Below are 13,777 nucleotides of genomic sequence, written 5' to 3' on the forward strand. Positions count from 1 at the left end.
CACTAAACTCCTAGTGTACTTAAAAACAAATCACTAGATCTCACTCATGAATTATTATCCAACCATGGCTTTCTTGTTCTCTACTTGTGCAGACTATAGTATCATATGATCATAGGATTTAATGCTGAAAGGAACCTTAATTTCTAATCTCCCATATGAGGAAACAAACCCAGATAGGTTGTTATTTGCCCAAGTTCATAGAAATGTTACTTAGTAAAACTGGAATTTGAACTCAGGTGTTCTAACACCAATATTTTTAGTCCAAGTGTACAATTTTTTATTGATTCCTCTTCAATTTTAATATATTAGATTTGCACTTTCCATTAAGACTTTTTTGGACCCTATTTAGATCCAAATGATACTTTTATAGTCTGTCACCCTAAATATTAGCTGAATCCAATAAGCATGCCACATATGCCTTCATCCAAATCTCATAAAAATGGTGACCTATTACATAGGACCAAGCATGAAGCCCTTCAGCATTCTACTAGAAACTTCCCTCCAAGTTAACATTGACCCATTAATTCTCCTTTTTTTCAGTCTGATCATTCACCCAGTTCTAAATCTGTCTAAATATGAAGTCCAAATCACCATCTAGGCCACAAAGATATCATGAGAAATAACATTAAAGGCCTTAATCCCAAATATACTGTGCCTATGACATTAGTCTACTAGTAGAGCAATCATGTCAAAAAAGGAATATAGTGAATCTGGCATCACTTGCTCTTGAAGAACCAATATTGTTTCTCAGTGATCACCTCTCTCTTTTCTATGTTCTCATAAACATTCCTTTAATAGTGTGTGCAATAATTTTCCTGGAAATTAAACCCAAGAATTTTATTATTGAGAAAATTATCTGTCTCTTGCTTATACTTCCCCTGTAGCATTTTAAATCATTCACCCTCTTTGAACTCTTTGTATTCGGCTCTCATAAAATGTAGGATAACTTGTACTGCATTCAATTTTCTCTTATCTTGTCTACCATGAACTCTTAAGTTGAAGGATTTTACCTTATCAGCCTTCCTATTGGTCAAAATTGATCAGAAGGCCAACTCCTGTTTTGTAGATGAAGAATAGGGAACAGCTCTAGCTTGAATGAAAACATATGGAAGTGTTGCCATAAGCTCACCAGGTTCCATCTCGAATGTGTTTGTGCAAATCATTTTGTTAAACTTCTAATGTCTATACTGAGAGCAAGTTGCACATCTCTTCAGCCATCTGGGCAAGAGGAAACCTTTGCAACTTGCCATAAGAAGTCCAATGAACAGCAGGATAGAGACCAAGTAAGTTTGCTTACCAAGTGCACTTTTAAAGAGCCTTATAAACATGGTAGTCTGTAGGCCTACTTATAAAGATAGAGCCAAGTAGAAAGCCTCAGCTACTTCTCATGAGTAAAATAATATTTATTGGGGTATAACAATGCCCAAGGGCTTGGTGAACTAAACGATCAAAATCAAACTCTGCCTTTTACAGTAATAGGTATCAAACTAGAGCTCCAAATACCATTTAAACTACAACCAAAGAGTAAATTTTATGGTCTTACTTTTTATGACTGTAGACATATACACTAGCTATCAAAAGCACTTTAATTTTGAAGCTCACTCCAGGCCTGAAACAAAATAACCCAAAAGCTCCTATTGCTGTAATTTAACAGAAAGCAGAGCCATCTTTTCTTTATCTATGACAACACAATGTCATAAATACAGCTGCTTTTCATCCATAATTACATAAACAATAAACATGCTGCCATTCACTAGGGTTTTAATAGTCAATACACGTAAGCAATATTGTGATCTAATGGGCCGCATCTGTTTTCTTCTATCTTCTTCACTTTACTCTTCATTCTTGTCCTCGTCGGAAAAATGAGGTACAGACTTCTTTGCCACCACGTTGTCCAGTCTCTGCCCTTGCAGATAGGGGTTCACGTTCTGAAAAATACATAGTTTAGTGATATAAAAAAGGATCAGTTATGCATAACACAGGAAAACATATGGAAACAATGTATTATGATATGCCTATTACGTGAGCAAATGACCCTATAGATATAAGCTGGACCATTTTGTGAGAAGCCTTACTGAAGAGTCCCATTGATTGAATTATTATTCCAGAGTGCTAACCAGAATTTATGTTTCTAACTTAAACCTGTAGAATAGCTAACAACCAACCTCCCCCCGCCCCATAATCTGGCTTGTTTTATCAGTGCAATATGAGTGCTTGGGAGAATAAGCTTCCCAGTAGCCTAGCTATTGATCCCTACATACAGGAAAATTCTCATGCTATGTTCCTGTGGGTGGTTTAATTTTTTTGTTTTATCAAATACTTTACTAAAAATAGCTCTAAAGAAGATTTATAAGCATGCTAGAAGTGAAACTGAAATTCAATAACTACTGAAGAGAATTTTTTCATTGTTATCAGTGACTTTTTTCTATTCGAGTACTAAATAGTAGTGAAGTGGAGATGCATGGTGGGAGTCACCAGTACTTACATGTATCTAGTTTGTCAAATTCAAAAGCTATACACTTTGGGAGGAGCCTGTATGTCCAGTGCTGGCCTCTATATTATGTAACACTCTTCCCTCTGGTGGTATGCTGAATGAGTCAAAAGTTTTTCCATTACTGCTCCAACTCACATCTATTTTGTAGTATTTGGAGTTCAAGCAAGTAATTGGAGCCTTGCAATATAGTCTTTAGCAGGAAGTAAAGTTGTTGTAAAAGCTTTTGAAGATATTTGTTTATTGAAGAGTCTTTCCAATGACCCAACAAAAATAATAAAGGAGCTGTGGGATTTTATGATTCCAGAATGATTAGCAATTCAGTTACATGTAAAATTCACATAGACAGACACTGAGGCAACATTTTTAGAGGCTTTGTGTCCAGATGGGGCTCCATGTTGGTCGAAAAGCCACATTTCCTTTCTGAAGGCTTCATATGGAGGTGCTAAGCTCACTTAGAGCACTTAACTAAGCATGCTCCCCTGAGTACTAGATTGGGGGATCAGCTTTTGCATCTGACAGCTAAATGACTAGATCATGGGAAGGTTTTCAGGCTAACACTGTATCCTTTCTTGTTGGGGCTCTACTTCAAAGCAAGTCAAGAATGGGCTCAGAAGTGAAACAGATCAACCTGGTTGAAATTTGTGGAAATTCCTACATGAAGGGTGATATGTTATTTTTTTAAAGTCATTTTCTGGGAAATCATCTTCTTAGATGAATGTAAATGCTTTTTAGACTAAATAAAGGGGAGTTCTCCAATATTAATTGAATATGTTTTAAGACTGAACAGTGAGTAAGACATTTAAAGGTTGACTGAAAAGTGTTTTACAAGTGAAAAATCTGAATGTTTGGTTAGCTTTGGATGATCGCATAAAGTCTCATCTAAACCATATGCAGCACTTTGGACTAAGATGGAAGTTTAGGGAGATTACCACTGGCAACGGGTTTTTATGTGACATTTTAATGTTTCCCCATCTACCCAGACCCAGGAAGTGCCATACTGAGGGGTAAGGGAGGAAAAGGTGGTGAAGGCTGGGAACAGGAAAAATAACAGGAAGGGAGAGAAAAGGAAAAGGGAATTTATTTGAATGTTTTTTAAACCACCCAAAAAGTTCCACTCCAATTCAGTGCCTCCATTTGTGAGAAAATTTCAGTGCCCTGTTAAAGCTAGCTTTTATGGTCCAGCAAACAGACTAGCAGACACAAGCTGGGAAAGCAGGATCACATTGTGAGAGACAGCATACCACAATGGGTAGTAGCACACGCTGGATTCGAAATGGGGAAGAGCGGGGTTCAAATCAGATACTCGCCAGCTATGTGACCACAAGCAAGTTACTTAACCTCTCACTTTCTTCCTCTGTAAAATGGGGATAATAACACCTACTTCACAGGTCTGCTATGAGGCTCCCATGAGATAATGTAGGTAAAGAACCTAGAAACGCTCTATAAATGTCAACTTTTATGATCTTCATTATGTGTGAGCACCGCCACTCTCTCAGATATGCCTCTGTAATAGTTGCTCAGTCTCCCTGCGATTCAACTTCTATCAGAATAATAGCTTGTTTCCCTCCAAGACTCACAGGATTGGCATAAAAGAAGAGATATGAAAAAAATAATAATACTAAAAGTAAGTAGCATTTATAGAGCACTTTAAGATTGCAGAGTGCTATATCTGTTATCTCATTTCATTCTCACAAGAACCCTGTGAGGTAGGAACTATTTGTTATCCCTATTTTACAAGTGAGGAAACTGAGGTGAGGCAACAAGCATTTATTAAGCACCTATTATATACCAAGCACTTTGGCTGACATTGATTAAGTGACTTTCCCAGGGTCCCATAGCTGCTAAGTGCCTGAGGCAGGATTTAAAAGCTGCCTCACCCTTACTCTTTGGAAACCATAATTTGTCACTATAATTCTTTGGAAACACAGAATCATTAAAATCCAAAGATATAATTTTAAATTTTGGAGTTGGTGGGTAATTGATGGATAACCAAAACTTAATATTCTATTCTACCTCTTAATAACAACAGTCAATAATTCTGTTTTTTTATATAGCATCTTTCTTCTAAAGAAATGAAGGCACTTCCATATCATACTGTCGCTGAGCCAAGGGGTAAGAGCGGGGGAGGGGGGGGGTGGGGGGTGGGGGACAAGAATTTTATCCCCATTCACAATTAGAAGAAATGAGATACAGCAAAGTTTGAGTCATCCTAGATCATACAGTGTTTATAGTTAATGGAGCCAGATCTAGCACTTTCAGGTCTTCACTTTCTTTTCTTTTTCTTTCTTTCCTCTGGAACAAAAATAAGAATTGGATCTCTGCTCTTGATTTTTTTTGTCTGGAAACCCACAACCTATGCTAAGCTTCTTTGGGAGAAGTCTTGCTTTTAAACTAGTCCAGAATTTCTCCTTTATGAATCATGGACTTAATGAGATGGTTAAGGTCTTCAATCAAACTGTGAAGGGCATCTGAGTACTGATTATAGGGAAGGCAACTTCTGTTACCCAAGAGGATTGAGACCCAATACTTCTGGCGTGAGGACCTGATCTCTGTATGCTCCAGAAGAACAGACAGTACTTGATACCACTGGGTCACATTGACCTTCATAGACATAAATTCTAGGTCTCTTCCATGTAAAGGAAGTATATAAATATAAACCCTGGCCATAGTTCTGAAATTTTGGTATCTGGGTTTCATAAGGATAAGACCTAAGTAGTCACCCACTGACATTCCCTAAGAAAGGACCAATGGATGGTGGGATAGGGAATGGAGAAAAACTGAGGCTCTTTGCTGAATTTACTGCAGATGTCATTTATGTACCATGCAGAGTGGAGGAAATGGAAATCATGGACACCTTCTTGGTAAATCTCCATATAATGGCCATTTACTAGCATAGTTAGAAGGATGTAGGGACCTGGAACTCTGCATGTTCCACCATGGTCACCACTCCCTAGGTCCTTTTCCACCCCCAACTATGAGATTGCAAATGGAAGTCTTATTCATTCTCAAATGGCAGACTTCTAAACGGTGTAATTAAACAAATTCTGCCAAATAAGGTATTTTTCTCTCCTTTTTGATAACTTATTAGTCTCTCTTATAAATCCTGCTTTGGGTATATCTATTCTTTCTCAGGTTGAGGCAGAAGCTTGGAGCTCTGTGACATGGAGCTACTGGGGATAAATGCTGTTGCTGGACAGCCATACAACTCTAAGGCCAGAAGAAGGAAAACTCATCAGAGTAAGGAAATAGATTCGATAATACTATTCAGAACAATTTGCAACTATTATTGTCTGGTTCTCCAACCTCTGATAGGGCCCAACTATTTGTTTTGTTTTTCTGAATTAACAGTCTCCATGTGAAAAGCTTGTGGTGATGTCATTGGTTTGCTTTTTAAAAATTCAACACAAAATAGGCGTTGACCTGGTAACAACCATATTTTCATCAAATTGGAAGGGGTAATAGATAAGACTGTAAAACTCCTTTAAGGGTAAAGTGTTGGTGGGACAGCAAAGCTTCACATGTTCAACTTGGGAGCTTCAGTGCTTAAAAAAATTCATTAAAAGCCTAAGTCCATTCAGTTCTCTTCAAGGAAATGTCATAATAGTCAAACAAGAGCGTAAACAGTTGAGTCCATGTTGGATGACTAGGGTAAGGAAATGGTGTTGAAATCTTCAAACAGAGATACATGTGACATGTGGCAAACGAACATAGCTCAGTTAAAAACTTTTACCATAATCTGGCCAGGAAAAGGACAGGAATATGTCTAGGCAAACTGAATGAGGAAATTGCTGAATTTAGCTTCTCTAACAAAAAAGCTCATATAAATTAGTTTGAACCATGGAATTTAGCCCTTGACTTTATTGTATCACTTTGGAAGTATCTCATATGTGTAAGCTGCCTTCTCAACCAGGCTGCACTCAAGCTTATCACATGGAGACCTCATACAGAAAAACAAATATTTGGACCCTATCAAAGGTTTGTGGGCAGAGCTCATTTTAGTGGCTTCTTTGGGATCTCCCACAGTACCTAGCACAGTTAGAAACAGAGTAAGCACTTAATGAGTTTTCAATGAATTGAAACTATAGCAGCTATGAGGCCTATGTTTCTCAATACTGTAGTCCAAAGTCTCGGTAGCCAATCAGAGAGCCTGGGACGTTCTTTCAGAGCAAGTTCCATCTTTATGCTGGACCACTCTCCTAATTTTTCATAAATGCACGTGATGGGACTCTCAGGTTGCTTCAGAAAAAACCTGAGATCTCAGCATTTGTCAACAACCCTCTTCAGATAACATCACACAGAAAAACAGTCAAGCAGATGACTGTAAGTTACCCTCCTTCTCCGTCTCTGTCCACCCTTCATCTTTTCATAAAGAAGCTTCTTGTTCTAGAGAGGGGGAGGGGAGGAGAGAAAAAAAAAACAAATGCAGAAGTAAGGATCAAATTTGGTGAATGTCTATTTTAAAAGCAATACGCTGTATTTCCTGTGAACATTTGCATACACATATTTTGGAAACAAAACTAGATGAAAAGAATGTCGTGTCAGAAAGATAAACCACAAGAGAAAAGTTAGTGGTTTTTCAGCTTTTAATAAAGACCTTTGGAGTGCCCAGGGGCCCAGCAGTGTCATCAACAATCATATAAATAGGAAAATACATTTTAAATTACAAGCACTAGAAACCAGTCTAGCACAGATCTAGCGCCTCCCCATGAAATGGCTATGGTTGAAAACAGCCATGGGGGGATTGGGGGGGCAGGGGAGAAGAGGAGAATGGTGTCTAACTCCCTTTAACAAACTGTATAAACTAATTGCTCCAGGGGTGTAGTGTTTGATTATTTGTAACAATCCTCCAAGTAAATAAATTCAACATCATGGCTTCTGCAACCAATCCATCTGTAATTTTAAGTTAGTGCCCCCAGTAAAGATGCTAAGAAAACCATTTGGTCCATAACATTTTTAATAGAGTGAACCTTTTAAAAACTGCCAAAAAAAACTTCTTGGCAGCAAGGAAAGCTATATTGAGGGAAAAAAGCTCTGTTACCACAGTTTGTATAAGTGTTTCCACATATTGCTATATTTCAAACACATAGTAGAGTCAAATAAGCTCAAGAATATAGGACACATGCTCAACAGATTTTTCCTTTGATTATGATTATAAAAGACAGAAAACTTAACCTGTGAGTGGGATGGGAGAAGGAGAATGGTGGTGTTTGTGCTGGCTGTTGTTTGGTTTAGTTTGGTTTTTTAATGAAGTGAAAATAAAGTATAAATGAGGTGATTCATCTTACTCTAAATAAGCTTCCTTAACTTTGATAAAGGGAGTGAAGCATAAAGTTTTGGTGAAGTACAAATTTATTCTGTGCTTGTATCCTTTTGAATTGTTTGAGCACAACCATTTTTTTAAGAAATAATAGATGTGGAGACAAAAATGACAAGTGCCAAGAATGAGCTTTGTACTTTTCATGTTCATTAAAATCTCCCTGATTCACAATACATATCTCTTGCCCAACCTCAGCTATGCATGGAGGCTGTGCCAGGGAAGGAAAGGCAAAGAGCCCTTCCATCTGCCAAAGAGGGACGTCCTTGGCTGCAATCACACTCGTCGGCTTTCTTGGGGAACAGTTCAAATTAACATTTGAAGAGAGAAAAGGCAGACATGTAGATTGTTCCCTCTAGGAATAAGCCTATCACACTCTGGGCTTGAAGGCTGCCTTTTCTATGGATGTGATGTTTTCCCAATGTCCATAGTGGCACTAGTGTTAACACCACCAGGCAGAAAACCACCTCAATGTGAGAATTTTTGTTCACTACTCAGGGCAGAGTGGGATTTGTTCCATCTGTGCCACAATATCAAATTCATTGATCAGGCATGGGTGTGGAGCCAGCAGGACAGCTGATACAGCAAAATGGGGTTACCAATCAATCTGCTGAATAAACAAAATGGGGATGGGAGGAAAGGAATGAAATAGAACAGGAAAGGACTGATTAGAACAGAAACGGATGGGATAGAGTGGAATGGGACTTACCTGAATTCTAATATCATAGGATATGATAAAGCAAAACATTTTTTTGGTTTTCCTCTTCAGTAGCACTTCCTGGAGCTACCTTGTTCCATGAGATTGTTACTACCAAAAACAACAACCCCTTCTCTGACTCTTGTGACTTTGGGAAAGTCACTTAACCTCAGTTTCCTTATCTGTGAGGTAAAGGAGTAGGATCAGATAACCTCTGATGTTCCTTCAAACTCTACAGCTATGATCCTACCATTCTGATCTTCTATAATGCAATCTGTCTGTTAGCTCTTTCCCTAAGTATCACTCTCACATTCATCCCAGGTCATCAGGACGTGCTCAGGCCTGCTTCCATTCTAAGCTTCAAGGGGAACTAAGGCGGACCCTGGCAACCCTGACTTTGACTGTCCTTTAGGCAAGGGAACTATCAGAAATAGATGGAGCAGGAAGACAAAACAAAATGAAGGCTAATAAACAATCTACTTCTCTAGGAGCCCAAATCCCTCAGGTTAAGCCAAGCTGCTTTCAAAGGAGGTGGCAGGTTCCAGACTCTAACAGAGGCTTCCTAGCCTTTATTGAAGAGCTTAGACATCTAGTGTGCTTCAGCAGAGGTGAACATGCACAGATGACAGGGAACCTACTTTAGTGGATATTCAACTAGAGCAGGGGTTCTGAACCAAGTTCTTAACTTGTTTGTGTCATGGATCCCTTTGTCAGTCTGGTAAAACCTTCTCAGAACAATGTCTCAAATGCACGAGATATATAGAGTTAAAAGAGAAAGTGATTATATCGAAATATAGTTATCCAAAATATTTTTAAAAATAAATCCATGGATTCTCAGATTAAGAACCCCCATATGAGAGGGAATCTCTACCAGCTCTGTAATTATGGGATGCTGAAACAAATAAAAGGCAGTAAGTTTATTTCCACTGAGAGAAAGTGTCACAGGGCATTGTGGTATCTTGGAGTCACTCTCTTAGTTGTTGCCTTATACTGTATTTTTCAGTAAGCGAGCCTTCCACTTCTGGAAGGTTTTCCTCAGGAACACCTTTCTCTGACAGTTCAGTGTACTGCTGTCAAAAGGCATTTAGTTATATTCTAAAAAGAAGTATTAAACCCACTTCAACATCATGACAAATGACCGCCCAGTCTTGGCTTGATCAAACATGGTCAACTGAGGGGGATGTGATTCAATACCAATCTTGGTACCACCTTGCAAAGAGCTACTTGCCCAGGATGAATGATCTACTAGGTTTATCAAATGGGGCTGTACACAGTGAGGAGAAACCAAGTGCAGACAGGGTCATGGCAAGGGTATGTCCATTACCGAGAGTTAGGTGCAATGGCATATAAGCCTTGGGTTGGGAGCAACTAAATCCTGGTAGTTTTAAATACTGATTGTATAGAGTTTGAGACACTAGGTTTAGGGGGAAGTCACCCAGCCATGCCATGAACTCAGAAATACCTAAGCATAGGTGAGAGACTAATGGCCATTTGAAAGAAGGCAAGTTAAACCAAAGACAGTGCTGTGACTTTACTGTTAACTTAACGTCTGCAGCGCTGAACAAAGGAGAGTGTCCCCATCCAGCCCATCTACTGTGTTCACCATGCCCAGTTTGCTTTGTCTTACTGAAAATGCTCTAGAGTCATCCAAGGTGCTGATCAAGATTAATGATGCATGTTTAGAAAGGGAAAATATTTGTCTTCCTAGGTCAGAAACTATTTTCCTGAGTAACATTAAATTCAAGGATAAAGAGGGAAAGGAGTGCAAAATTTACAAGAACCCTCACTGAGCTCAGGTGTAAGCTATTTAGCATCAGAGTGGATTGGCTGTTTATTTCTTGCAGTGCAACTCTTCACTCCCCTCCTTTGTAGGCGTGATTGCCTCCCAGGAGATATCAGTGAAGTAATGAAAAGGAATTTATCCAGTTTTTAAAGCTCCCTGGTCAACATTTACTGGATGCCTACTCTGTATCGAACACTGTGGAAAATTACAAAGGAGAATGAATATTCTGTGCCTTTAATCTAATGGAAGGGACAAGACAGACACTGATGCTTAGCTTAGAGATGCAGTGGATAGAGTAGTGGACTTAGGAGTAAGGAAGACCTGGGTTCAAATCCTGACTTTATCACTTACTGATTGGGCATTGACTATTGGCAAATCACTTAATTTCTCTGAGATTTGGTTTCCTAATTTGTTTTAATACCTGCCATACTTTCAGAGGGTTGTCATGTGGCTCAATTGACAGAATATATGCAAAGTGTTTTGCAAACCCTAAATAACTATATGAATAATAATCTCTAATAATAAGGAACTAAAAATAGTAAGTTATCATAGAGATAATTACAATGCATATGTTGGACCTATGATTTCAACTGGTATGAAGAAATATCAGTGTGGAAACTCCTTCCACTAATTCAACTCATCTTTAAAACATCTGTCTTAAGAGAGTTGCCTAGGCCGCTGATTGATTGACCGAAATGTTAATTGTGTATATATGTAAGATATATATAACATATATATATATGGAGGGGGGAATATGTAGGTTTGGGTCATACCTCTGAGACACATCATCTGTGCGACCATAGGCAAGTCAATTAATGTGAGTGCGTGTTGTGTATACATATATATACACGTATATATATGTATATGTAATATATATTCATATCATTGTTCTTAATAGGACTACACAAGAAACAAGAAACTATGCTTTCTTGAGAACTCCAAATCTGTGAAAATACTGCCTGGAGGTTGTGGTACCATACTAAAAAAAACACACATACTTGCGAATTTCAAGCAAATTAACTCTTTTTTGGGTCTCCTTTAGCAAGTCGTTGGCTTGTTTTTCATGGTTTTCTTGCATCACTATCATTTCTCTTCCCAATTTTTCCTGTACTTCTCTTACTTGCTTTTCCAAATCCTTTTTGAGCTCTTCCATGGCCTGAGCCCAATTCATATTTTTCTTGGAGGCTTTTGATGTAGGCTCTTTGACTTTTTAACTTCTTCTGGCTGTATGATTCGATCTTCTTTGTCGCCAAAAAAAGGAATCTAGAGTTTGAGTTTGAGTCTGAGTTTGAGTCTGAGTTCATTTTTGCTGCCTGTTCATGTTCCCAGTCAACTACTTGACCCTTGAACTTTTTGTCAGGGTATGACTGCTTGTAGAGTAGAGAGTACTTTGTCCCAAGCTTTAGGGTCCAAGCACTGCTGTTTTCAGAGCTACTTCTACTCCACTGTCACCCCAGGCTCTGTCACAGCAGTGCTCCTCCTCCCCCAAGAACTGCCAACCAGGACCACAATCCAGAACAAAGCAGGGCACAGCAAGAGAATCTGCCTTTGTGCTCACAAAGCACTCCTTGCACTCTCTCTCTGATCCGCTGCTAGATTCTTGCCACTGTGTGAGCCAGGGACTCGGGAAGCAGCTGATGCTGGAGCTCTGGAAGCAGCCTCAGGAGCTTCCTGCTGCTGCCACCGCCACCGCTGCACCACCTCTGCAGGGATGGGGCTGGACTGCTCTGAACTCGATCCAGCATCTTCCCACTAACCTGTTCTTTGGCATTTGTGGGTTGAGAAGTCTGGTAGCTGCCACAGCTCAATGATTCATGGAACCTAAGGCTTGTTCTGGCCAGCTGACTCCCAGTCTGGTCTGTCCTGGTGTGGCCCATGCTGGGCTGCGCTCTGCTCCCAGCACTGTGCAATAGACCCTCCCAGTGACAAATCCAGGCTCTCCTGAGCTGGAGACCTGTTTCCCTCTGCTATTTCGTGGGTTCCACATCTCTAGAATTTGTTCAGAGCCATTTTTTACAAGTATTTGGAGGGATTTGGGGGAGAGCTTAAGCAAGTCCCTGCTTTCCAGTTGCCATTTTGGTTCCGCCCCCCAAATTAACTCTTAGTACTGGTCACTAATAAGGCAATAAACTAAGGAAAGCTAAGTTAAAACAAATGATCACAGTTGATAACAGACTTCAAAACATGACCTAAATTAATGGATTTACTAATAGTTCTTCTCTCTTATAGGGAGTCTAAGTTCTAGCCTTTGGCCTTGATACATGCATATAAAACAAGTGACAGAAACATAGATATACTACACATATGTGTTAATTATTCAAGGATGTGAATTACAGACTGGGTAGTTATTAGAATGACTGAAGCTACCCTAGAAAGGGTTTCTGAAAGAGATGAGCCAAATTTGGGAAAAAGGAAAATGTCTTCCATCTCGCCCACTAAACGTATTCTCTGCCTTTGTTGGAGCCTTTATTTACTCAGTACTTCCTGCTCCACCCTCCACCCAGATCATTAGTTCTCATCTAACTGTTCAGATTGCCTCTCAACTTCCCAAGGTCAACTACTTCTTCAGCATTGCCCTCTATAGCACTCAGACTCCTTCTTCAAAACTCAATATGCTATTGCCTAACTTTTTCCATCCCCAGCTTCTGTTTTTTTCTATTCGTACCCCTGCACCACAGCGCACTGCTGGAAGAAAATGTAAAACCAAGAAAAATTGAGACCATTAAAGAGTAAAGAGTAAAGGAATGACTTCCACTTTGATCTCTCTTGTCTCCCTAATATACTCCCCAATGCCAAGTGAATACCTATTTTTTTTCTTAAGCTACCAATTCTTCTTCCCATCGCATTCTAAGAGTATGATCTCAACCTATGAATTTACAGAAGTGACTAAGATCATCTGACCCCATATGTTGTCATCTTCACATCAACATCTATCTTGTCAGCCTTCCATGCGGTTTCAAAGAAAGGAGATCTCTCTTTCTCGTTCTAACGCTAGCTCATCCAACTATACTCAGGACTCAATCTCTTCCCCCTCCATTGAGAGTTTACAGATACCCTTCCCCACCCCCACTAGTATCTATTTAATCCCTCCTTTTTCACAAACTCATTTCTACCTCAACTGTGCATGGGTTTTTTCTAAACTAAAAACAAAAACCTCCACTTCATCCTCCTGTCCCTTCTAGTTACAATCCAAATTTGATTCCTTTAAGTCCTAGAATATATTGTCTGCCTGATTTCTCTCTACTCATTAGCTCCTTATCCCTCTGACAACAAGCTTATGTTTTCACCATCTTACTGAAACTATGTTCTAGAAGTTATCACTGACTTCCTTCCAAATAAACACCACTCTTGTAATCTCCCGGGCCAAAAGCTTTGGTGTCATCTGGTTCTTCTCTATCCTCTACCTCCTCTATTCAATTTCCTTTTTCAATTTCCAAGTCGTGTTAATTCCTTCATCACTATTTCTTTCCTTTCCTGCCCTTACCAGCT

At 39.3% G+C, this 13,777-nt stretch overlaps 1 protein-coding gene across 2 annotated transcripts in view; it reads right to left on the reverse strand.

The window, feature by feature from the left end:
- Positions 1-1,385: 1,385 nt before the first annotated feature.
- Positions 1,386-13,777, reverse strand: part of LOC118830141 (neuroendocrine protein 7B2) — a 70,798-nt gene continuing 58,406 nt past the window's right edge. For both annotated transcript variants that reach the window (XM_036737040.1, XM_036737039.1), the window contains exons 5-6: positions 6,824-6,877; positions 1,386-1,928 (exon numbers count right to left, since the gene is read on the reverse strand). In XM_036737040.1, coding sequence (XP_036592935.1) covers positions 1,833-1,928; positions 6,824-6,877 — 150 coding nt within the window. In that variant the 3' untranslated portion in view covers positions 1,386-1,832. The remainder of the gene's footprint in view (positions 1,929-6,823; positions 6,878-13,777) is intronic.

This window comes from Trichosurus vulpecula, chromosome 8 (genome assembly GCF_011100635.1).
Source record: "Trichosurus vulpecula isolate mTriVul1 chromosome 8, mTriVul1.pri, whole genome shotgun sequence".
Classification (NCBI taxonomy): domain Eukaryota; kingdom Metazoa; phylum Chordata; class Mammalia; order Diprotodontia; family Phalangeridae; genus Trichosurus; species Trichosurus vulpecula.